This window comes from Theropithecus gelada, chromosome 14, assembly GCF_003255815.1.
Source record: "Theropithecus gelada isolate Dixy chromosome 14, Tgel_1.0, whole genome shotgun sequence".
Taxonomy (NCBI): Eukaryota; Metazoa; Chordata; class Mammalia; order Primates; family Cercopithecidae; genus Theropithecus; species Theropithecus gelada.
Genome location: NC_037682.1, coordinates 1,027,416 through 1,049,331, shown reverse-complemented (window position 1 = coordinate 1,049,331; position 21,916 = coordinate 1,027,416). Strand labels below are relative to the sequence as shown.

Below are 21,916 nucleotides of genomic sequence, written 5' to 3'. Positions count from 1 at the left end.
TTTTTTTTTTTTTTTTTTTTTTTTTTTGAGACGGAGTCTTGCTCTGTCCCCCAGGCTGGAGTGCAGTGGCGCGATCTCAGCTCACTGCAAGCTCCGCCTCCTGGGTTTACGCCATTCTCCTGCCTCAGCCTCCGAGTAGCTGGGACTACAGGCGCCCGCCACCTCGCCCGGCTACTTTTTTGTGTTTTTAGTAGAGACGGGGTTTCACCGTGTTAGCCAGGATGGTCTCGATCTCCTGACCTTGTGATCCGCCCGCCTCGGCCTCCCAAAGTGCTGGGATTACAGGCTTGAGCCACCGCGCCCGGCCGGTTTTTGTATTTTTTAGTAGAGACGGGGTTTCACCGTGTTAGCCAGGATGGTCTCGATCTCCTGACCTCGTGATCCGCCCGTCTCGGCCTCCCAAAGTGCTGGGATTACAGGCTTGAGCCACCGCGCCCGGCCCAAAATTTATTTTTATTATTATTTTTTTGAGATGGCGTCTAGCTCTGTCGCCCAGGCTGGAGTGCAGTGGCGCGATCTTGGCTCACTGCAACCTCGGCTTCCCAGGTTCACGTCATTCTGCCTCAGCCTCCCGAGTAGCTGGGACTACAGGCACCCGCCAACACGCCTGGTTAATTTTTTGTATTTTTTAGTAGAGACGGGGTTTCACCGTGTTAGCCACGATGGTCTCTATCTCCTGACCTTGTGATCCACCTGCCTCGGCCTCCCAAAGTGCTGGGATTACAGGCGTGAGCCACTGCGCCCGGCCTTAATGTTTTTTTAATTTTAGAGACAGGATCTTGCCATGTCATACAAGCTGCTCTCCAAGTCCTGACTGACCTCAGGTGATCCACCCACCTTGACCTCCCAAAGTGCTGGGATGACAGGCATGTGTCACTGTGCCCGGCCTGTTTTTTAATCGTTTGTAGAGATGGGGCCTTGCTATGTTGCTCAGGCTGGTCTCAAACTTCTGGCCTCAAGCAATCCTCCTGCCTTGGTGTCCCAAAGTGGCAGGATTACTGGTGTGAGCCACTGCACCCAACCTACAAGTGAATTTTTTTTTTTTTTTTTTGAGACGGAGTCTCGCTCTGTCGCCTAGGCTGGAGTGCAGTGGCGCAATCTCGGCTCACTGCAACCTCCACCTCCCAGGTTCACGCCATTTTTGTGACGGGGTTTCACGGTGTTAGCCAGGATGGTCTTGATCTCCTGACTTTGTGATCCGCCCGCCTCGGTCTCCCAAAGTGCTGGGATTACAGGCGTGAGCCACCGCGCCCAGACTACAAGTGGATTTTTAAAGGCAAAAAGCGGGGACAGGAAGCAAACTGATATAAAGTTAATCAGGAATTCTCATTGGTTTACAGAAATGACTGATTAGTGATTGGCTATACATTATTAAACTCTAAGGTGTGGGTTATAGTGCCTAGTTTGGCATTGTTAGGTTAATTTATAGTTACTTCTGGCAATACCAACCAGTTTCAAGAGACAAACACAAAGTGGACAGAGTGTGATTGTGGTCTCATTCTGTGTTTCTCGGCTGGATAATTGAAAAGGAACCATATTCCCTAGCTAAGTGTTATTTTTTCATAAGGTTCATCCCTTTTGTAGCATGTGTCAGTATTTCAGGTCTTTTTTGTGTGTGTGTGAGACAGAATCCCTGTCACCCAGGCTGGAGTGTAATGGTGCGATCTTGGCTCGCTGCAACCTCTGACTCCCGGGTTCAAGCTGTTCTCTTGTCTTAGCCTCCCGAGTAGCTGGGACTACAGGCGCCCGCCACCACGCCCAGCTAATTTTTTGTACTTTTTAGTAGAGACAGGGTTTCACCATGTTAGCCAGGATGGTCTCGATCTCCTGACCTCGTGATCCACCCGCCTTGGCTTCCCAAAGTGCTGGGATTACAGAAGTGAGTCACCGCGCCTGGCCTTTTGTTTTTGAGAGGGAGTCTCACTCTGTCATCCAAGCTGGAATGCAGTGCCAAGATCTCAACTCACTGCAACCTCCACCCCCTGGGTTCAAGCCATTATCGTGCCTCAGCCTCCAGAGTAGCTGGGATTACAGGCGCCTGCCACCAGACCCGGGTAATTTTTGTATTTTTAGTTGACACAAGGCTTCACCATATTGGCCAGGCTGGACTTGAACTCCTGATCTCAAGTGATCCACCCACCTCAGCCTCACAAAATGTTGGGATTACTGGTGTAGGCCACAGCATCAGGCCTGTGGTTAGTTTTTAAAAAGATCCCTCCGGGCCCTATGTGGAAGGGGCTTGGGAGAATGGAAGCAGGGAGTCCTGGAAGAGACCTGCCCGTCCCAGAGGGAGGGATGGTGGTAGCTGGGAAGTGGAAGGAAGAAGGAGCCACTGATACGACCTGAGTAAAGAGGCAGGCATAGCTGATGGTGTCTGTTCCCTCCCCAAGCATCTGCTCTGCTGGGCGAGAAAGCTGGTGAATGAAGCACAGGCCTGCTGGGGGGTATCATGTTGGTGGGGAAGGCAGACAGGGCAAATTTCAGGTTCTCGGCTGGCTTTGACCCTCACCAGCTACAGGGCCTCGGGCAAGCCTTGGGCAGTATCTGATCTTTTTTTTTCTTTTCTTTTTGAGACGGAGTCTTGCTCTGTTGCCCAGGCTGGAGTGCAGGGGCACCATCTCTGCTCACTACAACTTCTGCCTCCCGGGTTCACGCCATTCTTCTACCTCAGCCTCCTGAGTAGCTGGGGACTACAGGCGCGCACCACCACGCCCGGCTAATTTTTGTATTTTTAGTAGAGACGGGGTTTCACCACGTTGGCCAGGCTGGTCTCAAACTCCTGACCTCGTGATCCACCTGCCTCGGCCTCCCAAACTGCTGGGATTACAGGCGTGAGCCACCGCGCCCGCTCAATATCTTCTCTCTTAAAACATCCTTCTCCCCTGCGTGATTCAAGGAGGCAGTGCCAGGAGGCTCACTGCTTCTGACCCAGAGTGATGGCTGTAAAGGAAGGGTCTCAGCAGGTCCAGAGAGGAGGTCCTGGCAGGCTTCCCGGAGGAGGCCGTGGGGGCTGGTTTGGGAAGGGCACTGCAATTGTTCCGGCTTGTAGCAGGGGTGGGTGCGGGGCAGCCGCAAGAGTACTCCTGTCACCCCGGCCTGGGAACGCACCTGGGGCCGGGGCTGCAGCCTCGGAGCGGCCCGGGACCCCGAGAACCTCGGAAAGGGCGGGTTTCGCAGCCTTCCGGGCGGGGCAGGCTGGACGGCTCCGTCCCCGTGGACTAACAGGAAGCCGAGAGCAGCTGCGCGGGAGGCTCGGCAGACGGACGGGTCGCGTCCGCGTCTCCGGGGCTGCGACTGGCGGAGGGAAGGCGTGTCGGGGAGGAGCCGGGAGACCGCCCCCGTGGACCCCATCCCGGCGCAGGGGGCAAGTTCTGAAGGGACTGGCCCAAGGGGCGGGGTCTACAGTCCCCGCCCCCCCAGAAACGCGCGGGCGGGATCCCAGGAGCCGAGCCCGCGCTGAGCAGCCCCCGTTTGCGCGCCGCCTGGAGCGCAGGTACGCGCTGGCCCGGGCGGGCCGGGGGCGGCGCGGCGGGGGGAACGTTTGCTTTCAGGAGGGTGGGGGCCGTTCCCATCCCTGACGCCCGAGGGATCCCGAGCCTGCCTCGGGGCTGGAGCCCGCCCCCCACGCCATCTGAGCTGTCGTGCGCGGCGCACCACTCCCCAGTGGACCGAACTGGAAAGGGCAGGAGAGCTTTCCTTCAGGGCTCACGAATTGAGGTCCCGGCCCCAGGACCCCGAAGCTGCCCAGTGGCTCACGTCCCAGGCCCTAGCCCTTACACCGCCTTCCCTGACTTTCGGGGCGGTAGAGGAGGGTCACGGCCCTCCTGGCAAAGCCAATGTAAGTAGAAGGGGGACTCATCTCCAGAACGGGGGGACAGCCCCGATGACCTCGCAGCTCCACGGCTCCATTGGCCAGATTTCCAGGACCAGGACTGAAGCCTCACTCCCCCGACTCTGCTGCTAATAGTGAGGTCTCCCTGCCCGGTGCTCCTGCGAGCCATGGCAGTCCCATTCTCCAACCCTCTTTCCAGTAGTGACCCAGGCCTCGGGGGTTCAGGGTGACCACAAGGTCTCCCCCACTCTACAGCCCAGGCCCAGATGGCTCAAGAGCTCCCCACTCCAGCCAGAGTCCCTGTTTCCTGGAAGAGGGGAGGGGCCCACCCCGACTCCTGCTCACTTCTCCTGTCTCTGTAGCTTCCCTGGGCCCTGCCTGGACAGGCCTGCCTGCGTGCTGGGACATGTCTGGCCTCCAAGGACCGTCGGTGGGCGATGGCTGCAGCGGTGGAGGGGCCAGAGCTGGAGGCAGCTGCTGCTGCAGGAGATGCTTCGGAGGATGCAGACGCAGAGTCCAGGGCGCGGCCTTTCCTGGGCGGCAACCGGCTGAGCTTGGACCTGTATCCCGGGGGCTGCCAGCGACTGCTGCACTTGTGTGTCCAGCAGCCTCTTCAGCTGCTGCAGGTGGAATTCTTGCGTCTGAGCACTCACGAGGACCCTCAGCTGCTGGAGGCCACCCTGGCCCAGCTGCCTCAGAGCCTGTCCTGCCTCCGCTCCCTGGTCCTCAAAGGTGAGCTCCACCTGTTTTGGGCCCTGTCTCCATCTCTTGCTCTGCCCTGCCTCTGCTGCATGTCCTCAAAGACAAACCCGGGTCCCAGCCCCAGCTCCAGTCCGCCCCTCCCGGCTCCCCAGGTGTGAACTGTTCTGCTCTTGGTGCTGTCCAGCCCCATCGCCATCCTCGGCGATCACCACCCCCAATGTGAGGCTGGCTGGGCCCTGGCTCCCGGACCCTGAAGCTGCCCAGCGGGGGGTCTCTCCAGGCCACAATGCAGATGATGTTCCTGGGGAAGGTTTTGGGTGATGGTTCTCAGCTGAGATGAGCCGGTGGTCTCCATCCCTGCCTCCTTCCATCTGCAGGCACCTCTCCAGTGTTTCTGTCAGTCCCTGCCGGGTTGGGGTGGGGGTGGGGTGGGAGGTCGGTGCCTCTTGAGCAGCTGTTTTCTCTGGCTGGCAGGGTCGATCTGGGACCTGGCTCTGAGGGCCACATCCGCCTCCCCCCTTCCCAGGAGGGCAACACCGGGACACACTGGGTGCCTGTCTCCGGGGTGCCCTGACCACCCTGCCCGCTGGTCTGAGTGGCTTGGCCCATCTGGCCCACCTGGACCTGAGCTTCAACAGCCTGGAGACGCTGCCGGCCTGTGTCCTGCGGATGCGAGATCTGGGTGCACTCTTGCTGTCTCACAACTGCCTCTCTGAGCTGCCTGAGGCTCTGGGGGCCCTCCCCGCCCTCACCTTCCTCGCGGTGACACACAACCGCCTGCAGACACTGCCCCCAGCACTGGGGGCCCTATCCACCCTGCAGCGCCTCGATCTCTCTCAGAACCTGCTGGATACACTACCTCCTGAGATTGGAGGCCTGGGCAGCCTCCTGGAGCTCAACCTGGCCTCCAACCGGCTACAGAGCCTCCCGGCCTCCCTGGGTGAGTAGCTGCTGCGCCCCTGGCACACTGGCCCCACGGGAGGACCCCTGAAGCCTGCCTGTCTTCCGCAGGGGCCTCTGCACCCACAGGCTTGGTCCACAGCTGCGTCTTGGGAGTCCCTCCACCTCCCTGGCCTTTGAGACTCCCTCAGCGGCTTTGTCAGAGTTCTCTGAGCCCAGCTGTGGAGAGTCTGAAATGGCTGCTCTGGGAGGCAGTGGCAGGAGTGTCCCAGTGCCACGGGCCGGGCTGGTGCCGAGCCTAAGCCAGCACCTGCCCGCAGCGGGTCTTCGGTCCTTGCGGCTCCTTGTCCTGCACAGCAACCTCTTGGCGTCTGTGCCAGCCGGCCTGGCCCGCCTGCCACTCCTCACCCGGCTCGACCTAAGGGACAACCAGCTCCGGGACCTGCCCCCTGAGCTGCTAGACGCCCCCTTTGTGCGCCTGCAGGGGAACCCCCTGGGTGAGGCCTCACCAGACGTCCCAAGTTCACCAGGTGGGCTTGGTGCTAAAGGGGGCAGACCTGGGAAAGGACGTGGGTCTCCTCACTGTCCTGACCACACGTCTGTCCCCTCCACAGTGGCAGCCCTCATTCCAGAAATGCCCAGACTGTTCTTGACCTCAGATTTGGACAGGTATGGGGTGGGTTGAGGGGGCTGGAGGAGAGTCTGTCTGCCTGTCACCCCAGCCCCTCTGACACCTTCTCCAGAGTTCCTGGGTCCAGGCTCCGACACGTAGGCCTTTCTGGGTCTAACCCGTGGCTCGCTCCTTCCTCACTCAGCTTTCCTGTGACTCCTCGAGGCTGCTCAGTGACCCTGGCCTGTGGTGTCCGCCTGCAGTTCCCAGCGGGAGCCACCGCCACCCCCATCACCATCCGCTATCGGCTGCTGCTGCCAGAGCCAGGCCTCGTCCCCCTGGGTCCTCATGATGCCCTGCTCAGCCATGTGCTGGAGCTGCAGCCGCATGGGGTGGCCTTCCAGCAGGCATGGCCAGGGTGTGGCGGGGGGCGGTGTGTGGGCCCAGGCCTGGCCCCAGCCCTCACACCATCCTTGCCTGGCAGGATGTGGGGCTGTGGCTGCTCTTCACCCCACCACGGGCCCGGCGCTGCCGTGAAGTGGTGGTCAGGACCCGGAATGACAACAGCTGGGGTGACCTGGAGACCCACTTGGAGGAAGAGGCACCCCAGGTGAGGACCACTCAGGCCTGCCGGTGGTGACTGGGGAGCCGCTGCCCTGAGCCGTGCACCCCTGCCCAGAGCCTCGACCTGGCACCTTCCACCCCGCCCTGTCCCTCCTGGATCCTGCTCCCCCGTGTCCCCGGCACCTTCCACCCCGCCCCATCTCTCCTGGATCCTGCTCCCTGTGTCCTGACCCAGGCTCCTCTGACTTCCCTGCTCCCCCGTCTCAGCGGCTCTGGGCTCACTGCCAGGCACCCCACTTCTCCTGGTTCCTTGTGGTTTCCCGCCCTGTGTCCAATGCCTGCCTGGTGCCACCAGAGGGGACATTGCTGTGCTCCTCGGGTCATCCTGGGGTCAAGGTCATCTTCCCCCCTGGGGCCACTGAGGAACCTCGTCGAGTCTCCATGCAGGTATGGCCAGGACAGCACCAAGGGTGGCAAGCGGCGCCTCGGCCCACAGGCAGGTGCTCAGGGGCCCCTCTGCCTCAGGTGGTGCGCATGGCTGGCCGAGAACTGCAGGCCCTCCTAGGAGAACCAGAGGCTGCAGTGAGCCCCCTGCTGTGCCTCTCACAGAGCGGTCCCCCCAGCTTCCTCCGACCGGTCACCGTGCAGCTGCCTCTGCCCTCTGGCATCACAGGTGAGAGGTGGCCATGGGGCATACCTGGACCTGTGGCCGTAGGGTGGGGGGGGTCTCCAGCCAGGCAGTCTCAGCCCGCTGACCCTCCCATCCCCAGGCCTCAGTCTGGACCGCTCCCGTCTGCACCTGTTGTACTGGGCCCCTCCTGCAGTCACCTGGGATGACATCACAGCTCAGGTGGTCCTGGAGCTCACCCACCTGTACGCACGCTTCCAGGTCACACACTTCTCCTGGTCAGTGCCCCCCAGCTTTCTCAGCCCCCCTCCCCCAGTCTGTACAGCCCCCCTCACCCCCAGCCCTCCCAGGTACTGGCTCTGGTACACCACCAAGAACTGCGTGGGAGGCCTGGCTCGGAAGGCCTGGGAGCGGCTGCGGCTGCACCGTGTGAACCTCATCGCTCTGCAGCGGCGCCGGGACCCTGAGCAGGTCCTTCTGCAGTGCCTGCCCCGAAACAAGGTGAGGGCGCAGGCTGGAGGGCAGCAGGGTGGCGACCAGAGAGCTGGGGTGGGGTGCAGGGCTTTGGGTTGCAAGCTACACGGGCTTCCCTGCAGGTGGATGCCGCCCTTCGGCGGCTGCTGGAGCGGTACCGGGGCCCCGAGCCCTCTGACACGGTGGAGATGTTCGAGGGCGAAGAGTTCTTTGCGGCCTTCGAGCGCGGCATCGACGTGGATGCTGGTAAGACCTCCCTGTCCTAGAGAGGGAGCCTTACCGTCTTCCCTGCGCCCTCCTTGCTGAGCCCACCCCTGCCCCCTAGACCGCCCTGACTGCGTGGAGGGCAGAATCTGCTTTGTCTTCTACTCGCACCTGAAGAATGTGAAGGAGGTATACGTGACTACCACTCTGGACCGGGAGGCCCAGGCTGTGCGGGGCCAGGTGGGTGAGGGGGGTGGGCGAGGGGAGAGGCCCCCCAGGCCACTTGGGCAGAGGACCGAGCTCTGAACCCCATTTGATGCTCCTTCAGGTGTCCTTCTACCGTGGCACAGTGCCTGTGCAGGTACCCGAGGAGGCTGAGGCTGCCCGGCAGAGGAAGGGCGCAGACGCCCTGTGGATGGCCACTCTGCCCATCAAGCTGCCGGTGGGACTGAGGGACAGCAGAGGGGCGGGGCAGGACCGAGGCCCAGGGGTGACCAGGGGGACGTGGTAGAGTTGGGGTGGAGCCCAGGGCTTACTGCACTTTTTCCTTCCAACAGAGACTTCGGAGCTCTGAGGAGCCACGGCGGAGGGCTGGCCTCTCCTTGGCGCCCTTGAACCTGGGAGATGCTGAGACCGGCTTTCTGACACAGAGCAACCTGCTGAGCGTGGCTGGGCGCCTGGGTCCAGACTGGCCAACTGTGGCCCTGCACCTGGGCGTGTCCTACCGTGAGCTGCAGCGCATCCGGCACGAGTTCCGGTGAGACTGCCACTACCCGCTGGCTGCCAGCCCCAGGGCTGAGCCCTGGCTGCCTGGAGGGCCCACCTGATGCTGACAGAAGTTTCTTCCAGGGGAGGTGGGCAAAGGGCAAACACCAGGCTGGGAAAGGAAAGATCTGGCTGCAGTTGGCCCAAGGAGCCGGGAACTCCCCCACACTCTGAGGCAGAATGTGGTGGCGGGTCCTGGGCAGGTGGGTAGGACCCCTCTGTCACCTGTCTTCTGCCTGCAGGGATGATCTGGATGGGCAGATCCGCCACATGCTCTTCTCCTGGGCTGAGCGCCAGGCTGGGCAGCCAGGGGCTGTGGGACTCCTGGTGCAGGCCCTGGAGCAGAGTGACCGGCAGGACGTGGCAGAAGAGGTGCGGGCAGTCTTGGAGCTCGGCTGCCGCAAGTACCAGGACGGCATCCGACGCACGGGTTTAGCCCCCAAGGACCCCGCTCTGCCTGGCTCGTCAGCTCCACAGCCCCCAGAGCCTGCCCAGGCCTAGGCCCCACAGACTTTGGGCTGGCCCGGACATTCCCCAGCGGATGGGCAGAGCCCCCACCTTCAAGCCTCTCTAGTGTGTGGGGACAGGCGTCCCCGTGGGCAACAAACCCGCACTGTTTCTTTCGCCATCTCAGAGCTCGATTTATTTGTTGGATGGAGAAGCCGTTGGAGGGTGGGGGTGGCGTGGTAATCAGAGGCCTGGACCCTGCGGGGAGGGAGCCCTTTGTGCACAGATGCCCCACAGCCTGGTCCTGTTCTCTCCCACTGTGCCTGGGGCCTCCTGTGGGTCCTCATCTTCCTGGGGGTGAGGAGCTGTGCTACAAAGTAACCCATGTGGGGTTTGTTTGTGTTTTTTTTGAGATGGAATTTCTGTCACCCAGGCTGGAGTGCAGTGGCATGATCTCAGCTCACTGCAACCTCCACCTCCCAGGTTCAAGTAATTCTCCTGCTTCAACCTCTTGAGTAGCTGGGACTAGAGGCACTTGCCACCACACCGGGCTAATTTTTGTATTTTTAGTAGACGCGGTGGGGGAGCGGTTTCACCTTGTTGGCCAGGCTGGTCTCGAACTCCTGACCTCAAGTGATCCGCCTGCCTTGGCCTCCCAAAGTGCCGGGATTGCAGGCGTGAGCCACTGTGCCCAGCCCCGAGTGGGGTGCTTTGGATACAAAGTCGCTGTTGGGCAGGCGGGGTTGTGCCTCCACTTCACTTCGCTGGCCCAGCAGTTCCACGGAGCACCTGTGTCTGCACCGGAGGCCACGCCTCCCCCAGGGCACCCTCATCCACCGGCGCTTTGCCACCTACCCGCGCCCCGCGGGTCCTCGTCCCTGCAGGGGCCTGAGGCCTGGGAACCAAGAAAGGACCTTGGGGACGCGCGGCCCGGCCTCTGCGCGCAGAACTGCCACCCTGCCGGGGTGGGGGGGGACCCGGGGCGAGGAGGCGGGTGGGCGCAGTAGCCTCGGCGGCCGGGAGGGGGAGCCGAAGCCCGGAGGAGGCCGAGGGCGGAGCGCGCGCAGCGCCGAGCGGACGCGCCTCCCCGTCTATGTGCTGGCCGAGCGCGCGGCGGGGCGGGGAGGCGAGCGCGGCGGCGGCGGCGAGCGCGGTGAGTGCCCGGCGGTTCCCTTCTGCGCCCATCCGAGTGCGGCCGGGCTGCGGGGGCGAGAGGTCCCGCGGCGGCCGAGGAAGGTGACAGCTGCCCGAACAACGTGGCCTGGCGGGCGGGACGGGGGGTCCTGGACCAGCGGATGCTCGAATCCGCGGCTGCCCTGGCGTGAGAGGCCGTGCTCGGCCCCGACGGTGCCGGGCGCGCTCCCGCACACACGTGTCCCCCAGGGTGGATGTCTGGGGCCCGAGTCCAAGGAAGAGAGACCGAGCCATGTGGGACGCACACGTGGGATTTCACCGGACATCTGTGGACACGTGCGTGGCCCGAGTCGCGGTGGCCAGGCGGAGGACGGAGCGGTCGGCCGAGCCCCAGCAGTGGGGCAGGGGCCTGAGCCGGCCTCCGAGCGCAGAGAGCGGCCACCCGCTTCTCCTTTGTCCTCTGGCCGAGGCATCGCGAGGTTGGAGACCCCTTCCGGGACCCTCCAGCCAGCAGGATAGAAAGCACCGCCCCAAGAGGACGGGGACAGCGGGAGATTGAATGGGGGAGCCGCCAGCCAGACTCGGAGCCTCACCCCCATTGCCTTTCTTGGGGGTAGGAGGAGCCTGGCGGCTTTTTGGGAGGAGGATTTTACTCCTGCAGATTCGGAAGCAGCGGTATCTTCCTGTAGTGTGGTCTCTGCTCTACTGCTCTCTCCCTGGCTTGCCTGTGGCCTCGGTTGGCCTGACTATGAAGGGGGAACAGTGACGGCTCATAGCCCTGGGCCCCGCCGGGGCTGCAGGGTTTCTATGGTAACATCAGTGCAGGGGGAGGGCCCTGGCCAGCTGTCTCATAAGCCAGGGGTGGGAACTGCCGAGTGAGGACAGAAAGGTGGGGTTGGCGTTCAGACGGAACCCTTGCTGGTTCCTCCCTATGCAGAGCCCCTCGATGTCCTCATTCTCCACCCAGAAGCTCCTCTCCACTGCAGTGGGTGCTGTGCGGGCCCAGGCCTGCCTCTCTGCCCTGGGATCTCTAGGCCTGCTTCTCTTCCTGGGACTAATGGCCGCTCCCCACTGATTTCTAGGATTGCTCCCATCATGCTGGTGTCCTCGTCCCAGACTGGAGATAGGCTCCCAGGAGGAAGGGGGTTGCTCAGTCCCTGGTGGGCCAGGGTACACCCCTGGGAGGGACTAGAGCGGAGATGAAGGGCCCAGGGCAGCCTGGAGAGCTGTGGCCAGTCTGCACCCAAATAGTGGGCGGGGGGGGGGGGGGGGGGGGGGGGGGGGGGGGGGGGGGGGGGGGGCGGGCTGCTGGGAGAGATCAGGTTGAAGTTCAGAGGTCAGCTCGTCACCACCACTGGCTGAGGCAGGGAGAAGCAGGTCTCCTGGCGGTGAAGCCCTGAGTGGGACGGGGGTGGGGCAGAGGGCTCTGGGCATGCCAGCTCCCATGCCCTCTGGACCTGTCAGGTGAGCAGGGCCTGTGGGTGGCACCAGTGGCCTCTGAGACCCAGACAGCCCTTCCCTGTGGACAGCAGGCCTTTTTTTGTGGCCCAGCATGAGGCTTCCCTGACATGCATCTGCCCTAATAGATCCCACAGACACGAGTGGGTGTCAGCCCATCACTGCCCCACAGCACCGGATTCCCTGTCCAGGTACACATAGGATACCCTGGCCCGGAAAAAGCCTCATCCTCAGAGTACCAGCCCTAGACAGATCCAGGCCAGGAAATGCTGGAGTGCTCAGCCCACAGGCAGCAGACAGGAACCCGTGTGTGCCGGGGGCGTGGTGGCCACGCGCTGAGGTCCCTGCTGGTGCGTGGTGTGTGCCAGGTCAGCCTGAGTCAGACCCGCCCCTGCTCATCCCTCCTCTCAAGGCTGCGGGAAGCCTCCACTGGCCCAAAGTGAAAGAGAAAGTAGCCCCCTGCAGGCCCGCCCCACCCCGCCCCACGGCCAATCCCTGCGGCCCCTCGCCGCCTCCCCCGGCAGCTTCCCCTCCTGTGTGAGTGCCGGGCTGGAGTGTGGAGAAGCCGTCCAGAGTGAGTGCCTGGGGCAGAGTGAGAACAGGACCAGTGGGCAGGTGGTGGAGTGGGGGTCGGTGGTGGATGGCTCAGTCCTGGAAAGCCGAGGTGAAGGTCAGGAGTCCCTGAGGATCTGTGGGTGTGAGCCAGCCGTGTGGCCCTGGGCAACGGCGCTGCCCGTGCCCGAAACAGCTGGCCTCTGGGGGACCCAGGGTGAGGAGGGAAGGCCCCCGAAGCTGGGATTTTATGGCCATGACCTTATGGGAGGCCCCTGAGGCTGTGGCTCCCCAGCCCTGCCGCTTAGTGGGAGAGGTCCGTTCTCCTCTGCTCTGTAGGGGATGGGCGTGCCAGCCACAGGGGGCCTCAGAAGGCCAGCCATCCCCCACCCCCAAGGCTTCCAGGGGTCCCATCACTGGCTTCTGTGTATCCATGAGTGAAACTCCTGGGAGGGGTGGAGGGGAGGAAGGTGAGCAAGGGCTGGCCGTGGGGGGTGCGGGCTTCTTGGGAAGGAGCTCTGCAGGCCCTGGGTGGAGCTGCTGGGGAAGGAGAGCTATACCTGGGACGGCTGAGCCCAGGTCGGCGGGGGGTCTTAGAGCGCCCGAGACCTCAGCCGCAAGCTCGAAGGGGGCAGGTGCTGGCTGCTTCTCTCTGTGCTGAAGGATGTGGGGGATGGTCACCACAGCTGTCCAGGTCAAGGTGCTCCGGTAGGCACCCTGGCACCGGCCCCTGGCACTGCCCTCAGAGGTGCCTGGCCCTTTAAAAGCCGGAGCTGGCTGGGGTGCACGTGAGCCCGAGCGTGAGCACGCGTGTGAGGCTGGCTGGGAAGACGCTGGCGGTGGGGAGGGGGGGATTGAAAGGAAGCCAGGTGGTCCCAGGGGTGGGCATGGGACTGGGTGGCAGGTGCCTCCTGCTGCTGCACCCTCAGGACGCAGTGACGGCTCCCGTCTGGGGTGGTGGGTGACAGGCTGCATGTGAGAGGGAGGTTGGGGGAGGATTACTCTTCGAGTGGCCCCACCCTCACTCATTCCCATCCCCTCTTCCTTCCAGGACAGAAGGGGCGGCTGCTGAAGCGTGGAAATTCCCCTGAAGGTGGAGCACCGCCCAACCCCCCTGGGTCCCAGCCTCCCTCAAGGCCTCCTCCACCTCCACCTCCACCCCACCCGGCCTGGCGTCCACCTCTTCGGCTCCTACCTGGGCACGATCGAGTTAAATGGCTGATAAGCAGATCAGGTCAGATTCCAGTCCTGGCTGCATGCCCCGCCCCCACCCTGACCCATGGTCGCAGAAACCCTTCCTGACACTCCTGTCCACATAGCCTGCCAGCCAAGCTCATCAATGGCGGCATCGCCGGGCTGATCGGGGTCACCTGCGTGTTCCCCATCGACCTGGCCAAGACCAGGCTGCAGAACCAGCAGAACGGCCAGCGCATGTACACAAGCATGTGAGTGTGCCAGGCGGTCGTGGGGAGTAGGCCCAGCATGTGGCAGCACGGGAGGCCAGGAGGGGGGCTCTGCTCCTGTGCCCCTCACCCTGTTTGACAGAAGGGAAACTGGAGGCAGGCAGGCCTGGGGGAGATCCCATGTGGGTCAGGACTGGGGTCAGAGCTGGGCTGAGGACTTGGCCTCTTATGTCAGCCCTAGACAGTCCAGGGACCCCGGCCTCCGGCTGGCCCCAGCTGGCCCCGGCTCACCCTGTCCCCTTGGCCACAGGTCCGACTGCCTCATCAAGACCATCCGCTCCGAGGGATACTTTGGCATGTACCGGGGTAAGGCTTGACTTGGCTCGGCTCGAGATGGGCAGACCTGGATAGCGCCCACGAATCGTGGCAAGGAGCGGTGGGGGAGGCAGGGCAGGGCAGCCAGCCTGGGCCTGGTGTGTGAGCGTGGACGTGTCTGAGGGGGCTGTGCCTGTGCAGGGGACTGGATCTCTGGTGAGTGGCAGTTCTCAGCCCCTCCCGTGGCAACTCCCCGCCCCCGCTTAGTGCCTGGTGCGTGGGACGCCACAGTACATCTGTGTCCTCTGTGGTGGCCACAGCCGCCTCTGCTTTCTGGGACAGGCTAGACCCCGTCTATGGCTGGGGATGGGAGGGAGTAGGGGGAATTACCGCAAATCAGCTTAGGACGCCATCCGGAGCCTGGATTTGGTAGAAGCTCTGCAGCCCTGAGCCCTCGGCACTGAGATGGGGGCTCTCCACAGCCTCCCCCGAACTCTGGCCCACTCCAGACCACATGCTCGGGTGACTTCTGGCCCCAGTCCCCTGCCAGCACAAGCACCCTCTGTCCCCTAGGGAGGGAGGGGTTTCCCAGGGAGGCCTTAGGGGCTCCGGGATGATCCCCATGCCCCTAGCAGCAAGATGCTGTTCAGAATCAGAGACAGATGCAGTGGGCACGGGAACGCCTGAACCAGAGGTGCTGCCCCATCCGTGCCTGGCCCCCCCGCCAACCTGGCACACACCAGGCCCAAATGTGGGTGAGAGGGCAGGAGATGGCCAGGAGTGACTGGGATGGGGCTTTGACGGCCAGGCAGCAAGTCCTGGCCAAGCACCTCCCCACCCTGGCCACCGAGCATGTCCCCCAGCTGACCCTCTGCTCCACAGGAGCCGCTGTGAACTTGACCCTCGTCACCCCTGAGAAGGCCATCAAGCTGGCAGCCAATGACTTCTTCCGACATCAGCTCTCCAAGGATGGGTGAGAGCCCTGCCTGGCAGACACTCAAGGGGTCTTGGGCTCCAGACAAAGGAGGGGTCCACCCGGCCAGCTGGGTCCCACCTGGGGGCTCCGCCTGTCTTCAGCCCCTTCCTTGGGGCTTCTCTGAGCTTGTGGGGTGGCCTCCCTCCTTTCCCCTGACCAGGGGAGCAGAGCAGAATGCCAAATCAGTGGGGCTCTGGCCTGGCAGCCCTTGGCTCCCAGCTGCTGCCTGTGTAGTAAGCCAGGGCTTGAGAGCACTGACTGGTTCCCCCATTGCTGGAGGCGGGCTGCAAGGGCAGCCCCTTTTTAGGGCACTCGACCCCCAATTTCCCATTTTCTTTTATTGGAGACAGCCCCACTGCCCTCCCCAGGCCCTTGCCTGTGGGGCTGTCTGTCCATTGGGCTCCCCCCGCCTGCTGCTGCAGGGCCGGAGGCTGGGGCTATACCCCCACAGGCCTGCATCTGCCTCCACAGCTCCCACCATCCTCTGCGCCCAGGCACGGTGGGCAGCCCCGAGGGTGGCAGGTAGGCTGTCTCTTCCCACTCACCGCGGCCTTGCGCCTACCACAGGCAGAAGCTGACCCTGCTTAAAGAGATGCTGGCAGGCTGTGGGGCTGGCACCTGCCAGGTGATCGTGACCACGCCCATGGAGATGCTGAAGATCCAGCTGCAGGATGCAGGTCGCATCGGTGAGGGCGGGAGGAGGGAGGGGAGAGGGCAGAGGTGCTGGAAGGGGTGAGGGCGAGGGGAGGGCAGGGACACAGGGAGGGCCAGAGTGTGTCCCCTGCCCACTTTGCACAGAAGAAGAGACAGCAGCCTCTTTGTCCGCAGCCGCCCAGAGGAAGATCCTGGCTGCCCAGGGCCAGCTCTCAGCCCAGGGGGGTGCCCAGCCCTCAGTGGAGGCTCCAGCTGCCCCTCGGCCTACGGCCACCCAGCTGACCCGTGACCTGCTGCGAAGCCGCGGCATTGCTGGTCTCTACAAGGGACTCGGGGCCACGCTGCTCAGGTAGGAGGCACAGGGTGGATGGGAGGAGGGATGGGGGAGGCCGGCCTGCCCAATCCACCACCTCCTGTCCACCACTTCCTGTCCCCATGGCCACCTCACTCCCCACAGGGACGTTCCCTTCTCCGTGGTCTACTTCCCGCTCTTTGCCAACCTGAACCAGCTGGGCCGCCCGGCGTCCGAGGAGAAGTCGCCTTTCTACGTGTCCTTCCTGGCCGGCTGTGTGGCCGGGAGTGCCGCCGCTGTGGCCGTCAACCCCTGTGATGGTCAGTGCATGGGACAGCGCCCGGCTGGGGATGGGGCGGGACTGAGCCCTTGGCCAGGCTCACACTGACCCGAGCGTCCCTTGCAGTGGTGAAGACGCGGCTCCAGTCACTTCAGCGAGGCGTCAATGAGGACACCTACTCTGGGTTCCTGGACTGTGCCAGGTGGGGAGGTCCCACAGGGGGTGGGGCCTGGGGGCCTGCGTACCGGGCTGACCCTCCCCTCCTTCCTCCACAGGAAGATCCTGCGGCACGAGGGCCCCTCAGCCTTCCTGAAGGGCGCCTACTGCCGCGCGCTGGTCATCGCACCCCTTTTCGGCATCGCACAGGTGGTCTACTTCCTGGGCATCGCGGAGTCCCTGCTGGGGCTACTGCAGGACCCCCAGGCCTGAGCCCAGCGCCCGCTCCACCCCAGCCAGCCGGGCAGGGCTGGTGTGGGGCTGGAGCCAGGCAGCTAGCCCAGGACGGAGCAAGGGAAGACCCCTCCCCAGCCCTCCTGTCGGCAGGGGCAGCAGGGGACGGGGTGCAGGGTCCACATAGGCGGTGCACACGCGAGCCCCCCGGTGTGCTGCCTGCATCGTTGGGATCAATGTCTTATTTATGTAGAAAATGCAGAAATCTTTACATTCCTCAAGCTAGCCCCTGCCCCAATCGTGCCCTGGCCTGAACACCCCCAGGGACAGAGCTGGTCTCTGGGCTGGGGGCCCCCGGGCCTGGGTTGGGCAGGCTGGACCATACCCCCAGCCCACCGGTTCCAGTCTCCACGGCCGTCCTGGTCCACACAGGGACCCTGCACAAACCTATTTATTGAACCTGCTGGGCCCAAGTGGCTCTCCAGCCCTTCCGTCCTTCCCCAGCCGCTCTTGTCGCCTTGGCAGGACTGGACTCTGCCTCCCTGGCCAGCCTTGCAAGAGGACCGGGGTCTCCTGCCATCTCTGTTGAGCCAGGAATCCCAAGCGAGGGGTTGCCCCGGGGTCTGACTCTCAGGGCAAGCCCATCACCCACTGCGGGACTTTGTGGTGGGCCCCTCAGCTCCCACCCCAGGTTGGGGCCCAGACTGTGAGGTCTGTGTGCCTGTGTGTGTGCGTGTGTTGTGGGGATCTGGCCTGGCTCTTGGGGATGGGGCTGCCGGGGACTGCCCCCCTTCCCGCCGCGGCCAGGCGCTCTGTGTGCTGTGTGTGTCCCAGGCTCTGTTGACCCCGTCCAGGAACTTAGTTACCCAGCCTGACCTCTCTTCTGAGATTGGCCAGGGAGCGGGGCAGGCAAGGGGACCATTGTGGAGCCTGAGGGTGCCTGCCCTGCTCTGGAGGGAGGGCCAGGAGCTGCCGCCCACCCCAAGTCCTCTCAGGGCCCACCCTCCTCTTTCCGCCTTTGCATAAGGCTCCTGGGTAAGCTCCAGAAGCCCCATCCTTCCTGCCTCTGGGCATAAGGCCCCTGAGCACACTTCAGAGGCCCCATTCCCCCCTGCCTCCAGGCCGAGCCCTGCTGTGAGCCGAAGCTCTCCCTGCCCCACCCTGGCCATGTGATCGTGTTGGTGACAGACCCTGATGTGCTGGTGCTGTGTCCCCAAAACCGGGGCCCTCCACGGAGGCCCCTTCCCAGCGACACTACCTGGGGCTCAGGCCCGGACCCCTCCAGTTCACGGTTGCTCCTGGGAGCTGCCCCTCCCGTCACATCTGAACCTTGGAAGCTGCTGCTGCTGCTTTACAGAATTATATTTTTTTCTTTTGAAGAGTTTTAAGAAGTTGTAACTTTTTGTGTCTTGTCATGTCAGAGGATAAATAAATATTCTAAGTAGATGCTGCTGTCTGGGGGTCTGTTTGGGGGCAGGGGAGGGCAGTCCCCTCTTCCCATAACTGGCTCCCTTCAGACTGCAGGGCTATGCCTGCGCACCCACCCACCGACCGAGGGGCACCCTGGCCTGGAGGGGATGCTGGGCGGGACCCGCCTCCTGCCTCTGGCAGTCCCAGATGGGACTTGAACCCTGCAGTTGCTCTCCCTGACCCTAAGGTTCTCCCCCCCACCATCTAGGGTGGAGCTGGGTTTGCGGACCCCGCAGTTCCCGGCGGGGCGGGGCCCCGTCGCCCCTCCCCTCCCCCTCCCCCTCCCCGCCCTCCTGCGCCGGGAGCAGTGCATTGTGGGAAACTCCCGAGCTCTCCGCGTTCGCAGCCGCCGCCGTCCCGTGGAGGAGCGCGCAGCCCAGGGGAGGCCGGAGGACGCGTAAGGCAGGGGGCTCCGGGCTGGCGGGGCGGGGCAGGCGCGGGGTCCTGCGGGGCGAGGAGGCGGCTCCGAGGCTTGAAGGTCACCGGGGTTGCGCGCGGGCCCCCCAGTTCTCCAGGGCGCAGCTGCTCTTGGGAGAAGGAAGCGGTGGCCGGGATGTAAGTGACACAAATAGCGAGGTTGGGGGGCAGACCACCTGCTCTTTGCAAACTTGATGCCCAGCAGCTGGGCCCCCCCAGAGCTGCAGGGGTGAGGGGGCGGCTGGGCTTCCCTGAGAGGTCGGCAGCGGCTGGGCCTCTCCTGGAGACACCCTCATCACGCTGTGACCTTCGGGTGACCTTCAGTGTGGTCAGTGCACCTAGCGGGGGTGGGAAACGCGCCTCCCTTTCTCTGAAGGTCGGGGGATTTCTCATCCTTCCCTGGGAGAGGTAGACAGGCGGCCTCTGAGGCTTTGGGGCAAGAACCACTCAGGTTCAGGGCGGCTGGGCCCCCAGGGCTCTTCCCACCTGTGCCTGACTCATTGAGAATCTGGGCACGGCCTTTCCCACAGCCCAGAGCCCTGTCCTCCACCCTGACTCGCCGGCCAAGAGCAGCGTGTGTCCACCCTGTTTAATGCCAGGAACCCTCTGCCCACAGAGACAGCACAGCCTTGGGCTCCGCAAGGACTCTGCCCCAGGGCTGGAGAGAGGCACGGCCTGTGCTGGGGAGGGGGCCTCAGAGGCTGAGGAGGAGTAGCCGGCCCTTGGAAGCACAGCCCCACACTGCCTTCCTGGAGAGACACCCCAATTTTCTCAAGTCTGGTATCTCGTGAGCCCACCCACCCTGATGGCTGCCTGAGATCCCAGCTCCTGCCCCTCCCCGCCCTCCTCCACCAGGATCCTGGCCAGGTCACAGCCTCGGTGCCTCAGTGTCTGTCTCTGCAAAGCAGGAGTGCTCTCCTGAGGAGGGGATGCAGTCGGCTCTCCCACTGCGGCTCCAATCACCTCCCCTCCTTGGAGGGAAGAATGCTTTTCCTTCCAGTTCTTGGGGTCTGATCCTCACTTCCCCACCAAGAGGCCTCCTGCCCCTGGCTGGTAGGAGGATGTGGCATTTGCATGGGCCATTTTACGGAACACCGGGGGGCCCCTAGCTCCTCCCACCTGTGCGTGGCTCTTGCCTCTGCGGCTGGAGGGGTTCCTCCGGGAGTGGTCATGGACAGACGGAGACCAGGCTGTGAAAGAGAAGCGTCAGAGGCCCACAGGAAGCCCCTGAGCTGGGGCTCCGGGGACTCCAGAGAACTGGGCAGGGACTGCCTGGGGACCAGGTGGTCGGGGCAGTACCGGGGGGGACTGGACTCACACGCAGCCTCCCTTGTGTCTCCCTCCAGGCCCATAGAATGCCCAGGAGTGACGAGCTGTCCTGAGCCCCTCTGGTGTACTCACCTGCCTGTCCCATACGCCCCACCCACCATGGAGTCCAGAGGGAAGTCGGCCAGCAGCCCTAAGCCTGACACCAAGGCGCCCCAGGCCACCACCGAGGCCAAGGTACCCCCGGCAGCCGATGGGAAGGCCCCCTCGACCAAGCCCTCGAAGAAGGAGGCCCCGGCTGAGAAGCAGCAGCCGCCAGCGGCCCCCACCACGGTACCTGCCAAGAAGACCCCGGCCAAGGCCGACCCTGCCCTTCTCAACAACCACAGTAACCTGAAGCCGGCCCCCACGGCCCCCGCGGTCCCCAGCAGTCCCGATGCAACCCCAGAGGCCAAGGGTCCTGGGGATGGGGCGGAGGAGGACGAAGCTGCCGGTGGGGGGCCTGGGGGCCAAGGTCCCTGGTCCTGCGAGAACTTGAACCCCCTGCTGGTGGCTGGAGGTGTGGCTGTGGCAGCCATAGCCCTGATTCTCGGTGTGGCCTTCCTGGCCCGGAAAAAATAATACCTGGGGGCCAGGCGGGGGGCACGGAGCCACTTCCTGTACAGACCTGAGGAAGCCAGTGCATGCAGAGTTCACCCTTATCTACGTGTACACACGCACATTCATTACACACCTACATATGCCCCCAATACACGCGCAAAGTGGAGAGGATGCCCGAGCCCACCCCTGCTGACCCAGGACTTCCCCAACCTCCAGGGCAGAAAGAGTCCAGGCTCCGGGGTCCACAGCACAGGAGGCGGGGAGAAGGCACAGCTGGGGAACCTCAAGAAAGGAATGGACCCCATGTGTGGGCCCCCACCCCCGGCAGCTGGGTGATCCTGGGCCCCCAGGGCTGGTCTCTGAGTGGGGGTGCCGGGATGGGTTCTGCCTGGGCCCGGCCCTCGTGGGGACATTAAAGGGCACGGTTGCTCCACTTGCCCCAGTTCTGCTCTTTGTGTACCCCTGGGGGTCTGCCTGGGCCGATGCAGTGGGACAGACCTGGGGTGGGCAGTCACCTCAGCAGAGCCTCAGTGCCACCTCCCCACACCACCCAAGGCTAGCTGGGTGGGAAGACGGAGCCTGAAGCCTGCTTGTGGAGGGGGTGCTGCCCAAGGGTCGCCTTCCCCAGCTTGTGCTCCAGGGGAGCTCCGATGCTGGTGGGGAGGCAGGATGTCGAGGGCCCCTCACAGTTGTGTCCGCCCTGCCCCGCTAGACTGCCCCTCCAGCTTGCACCTGGCACCATCTGAGTCTAACCAGCGTATAAATGCAATAACAGGTAGAGTAGAACTGCTTGGCGGCGACCGTCACACACTGTCCTCAGCCCACCGTACCTGGGGAGGCCCCTTGTGCAGCCCCTCCTTAGCACATCCAGTCCCAGCGTGGTCTTTGGCGTGCAGCAGCAGGCGAGCTCCCGGAAGGTGGTGGTGGGCACTGTGAGAACGCAGCCTGCCCTCACTGGCCAGCGGCCACAGGAACCCTGGGCCTGAGTGGAGGCTGAGTCTGAAATAAACTCTGTTGTCTAAAGGCTGGGCTTGCATCCTCATCTGCATGTGACTGGGAGACGCAGGGGCTTCCCACTGGGGAATGAGGGGTTCACGTCCACACCCCAGGCTTTCCAGGGGAGAGGTGCTGCATCCAGGACCCTCTGACGGGACCCCCTGCCACTCCTATGCCCTTATCCCGGGGGGCTCAGCCCGGAGCCACACCCAGGCCCTGCCCCATCCTCCTCCCTGGCCTTCCTGTGGGTCCTGACCCAAGGTGGACACCCGGGGGCTACAGGACCAAGGAGCAGTGTGGACATGGGGTGCGGGGAGGGCAAGCCCTGCTTCTCAGGCCGAGCTCTCCAGCCAGGCAGGGGCCCTTCCGCATCTCCCACTGCAGCGAGCCCCCACATCCTGAGCGCAGAAGAGGCTCCCCTCAACACCTCTCATTCATGGCACCCAGCCCACTCTGACCGGGTGTCCAACTGGTGGGCCTGGCCACGGGTGAGGCTGCAGCACACGGGCCAACAGGGAGCAAGGCCTGTGGTGCCTGGGAAGGGCTCCTTTGACCTCTGTCATCCTGGCCCCTGGGTTTCACCTGAC

The 21,916-nt window shown here is 63.8% G+C and overlaps 4 protein-coding genes across 8 annotated transcripts in view; 3 read left to right on the top strand and 1 right to left on the bottom strand.

The window, feature by feature from the left end:
* Positions 1 to 9,306, top strand: part of PIDD1 (p53-induced death domain protein 1) — a 12,359-nt gene extending 3,053 nt beyond the window's left edge. The window contains exons 1-16 of one of the 3 annotated variants that reach the window (XM_025355178.1): positions 3,422 to 3,493; positions 4,195 to 4,564; positions 5,061 to 5,474; positions 5,755 to 5,964; positions 6,049 to 6,103; positions 6,250 to 6,451; positions 6,529 to 6,654; positions 6,876 to 7,055; positions 7,134 to 7,281; positions 7,379 to 7,514; positions 7,587 to 7,737; positions 7,833 to 7,956; positions 8,036 to 8,103; positions 8,243 to 8,356; positions 8,472 to 8,671; positions 8,922 to 9,306. In XM_025355178.1, coding sequence (XP_025210963.1) covers positions 4,270 to 4,564; positions 5,061 to 5,474; positions 5,755 to 5,964; positions 6,049 to 6,103; positions 6,250 to 6,451; positions 6,529 to 6,654; positions 6,876 to 7,055; positions 7,134 to 7,281; positions 7,379 to 7,514; positions 7,587 to 7,737; positions 7,833 to 7,956; positions 8,036 to 8,103; positions 8,243 to 8,356; positions 8,472 to 8,671; positions 8,922 to 9,180 — 2,682 coding nt within the window. In that variant the 5' untranslated portion in view covers positions 3,422 to 3,493; positions 4,195 to 4,269 and the 3' untranslated portion in view covers positions 9,181 to 9,306. Of the gene's footprint in view, positions 1 to 3,421; positions 3,494 to 4,194; positions 4,565 to 5,060; positions 5,475 to 5,754; positions 5,965 to 6,048; positions 6,104 to 6,249; positions 6,452 to 6,528; positions 6,655 to 6,875; positions 7,056 to 7,133; positions 7,282 to 7,378; positions 7,515 to 7,586; positions 7,738 to 7,832; positions 7,957 to 8,035; positions 8,155 to 8,242; positions 8,357 to 8,471; positions 8,672 to 8,921 lie in introns of those variants that run through there. The other 2 variants (XM_025355176.1, XM_025355177.1) reach the window with 2 other exon arrangements.
* A 649-nt stretch (positions 9,307 to 9,955) lies between these two features.
* On the bottom strand, positions 9,956 to 10,859 carry PANO1 (proapoptotic nucleolar protein 1). The gene is given in 6 exon segments (XM_025358477.1): positions 9,956 to 10,083; positions 10,210 to 10,287; positions 10,290 to 10,487; positions 10,490 to 10,705; positions 10,708 to 10,825; positions 10,827 to 10,859. Coding segments are annotated over 6 exon segments (771 nt in total).
* On the top strand, positions 10,203 to 18,026 carry SLC25A22 (solute carrier family 25 member 22). 3 transcript variants are annotated; one of them, XM_025355180.1, is made up of 11 exons: positions 10,224 to 10,279; positions 12,131 to 12,453; positions 13,322 to 13,504; positions 13,590 to 13,715; positions 13,984 to 14,039; positions 14,871 to 14,961; positions 15,532 to 15,650; positions 15,793 to 15,967; positions 16,076 to 16,230; positions 16,317 to 16,392; positions 16,466 to 18,026. In XM_025355180.1, exons 3-11 carry the CDS (start codon positions 13,485 to 13,487, stop codon positions 16,617 to 16,619), a joined length of 972 nt encoding a protein of 323 aa, XP_025210965.1. In that variant the 5' UTR covers positions 10,224 to 10,279; positions 12,131 to 12,453; positions 13,322 to 13,484; the 3' UTR covers positions 16,620 to 18,026. The 3 variants fall into 3 exon arrangements, with proteins under 3 accessions (XP_025210967.1, XP_025210966.1, XP_025210965.1); XM_025355182.1 differs by lacking the exon at positions 12,131 to 12,453 and having other exon boundaries at positions 10,203 to 10,873; XM_025355181.1 differs by lacking the exon at positions 12,131 to 12,453 and having other exon boundaries at positions 10,222 to 10,279.
* Positions 18,027 to 18,359: 333 nt separating this feature from the next.
* On the top strand, positions 18,360 to 21,360 carry CEND1 (cell cycle exit and neuronal differentiation 1). Its single transcript, XM_025355183.1, has 2 exons — positions 18,360 to 18,447; positions 19,814 to 21,360. The coding sequence occupies exon 2, from the start codon at positions 19,896 to 19,898 to the stop codon at positions 20,352 to 20,354; it is 459 nt and encodes a 152-aa protein (XP_025210968.1). The 5' UTR covers positions 18,360 to 18,447; positions 19,814 to 19,895; the 3' UTR covers positions 20,355 to 21,360.
* The last annotated feature ends 556 nt before the right edge of the window (positions 21,361 to 21,916 follow it).

What these genes read in the sequence shown, in the direction of transcription:
- CEND1 (XM_025355183.1), top strand. Translation starts at nt 19,896, where the DNA reads ATGGAGTCCAGAGGGAAGTCGGCCAGCAGCCCTAAGCCTGACACCAAG.
- SLC25A22 (XM_025355182.1), top strand. Translation starts at nt 13,485, where the DNA reads ATGGCTGATAAGCAGATCAG. An exon ending in ATACTTTGGCATGTACCGGG is followed by an intron (nt 14,040 to 14,870) that starts GTAAGGCTTGAC and finishes TCTGCTCCACAG; the next exon opens with GAGCCGCTGTGAACTTGACC. An exon ending in CATCAGCTCTCCAAGGATGG is followed by an intron (nt 14,962 to 15,531) that starts GTGAGAGCCCTG and finishes CGCCTACCACAG; the next exon opens with GCAGAAGCTGACCCTGCTTA.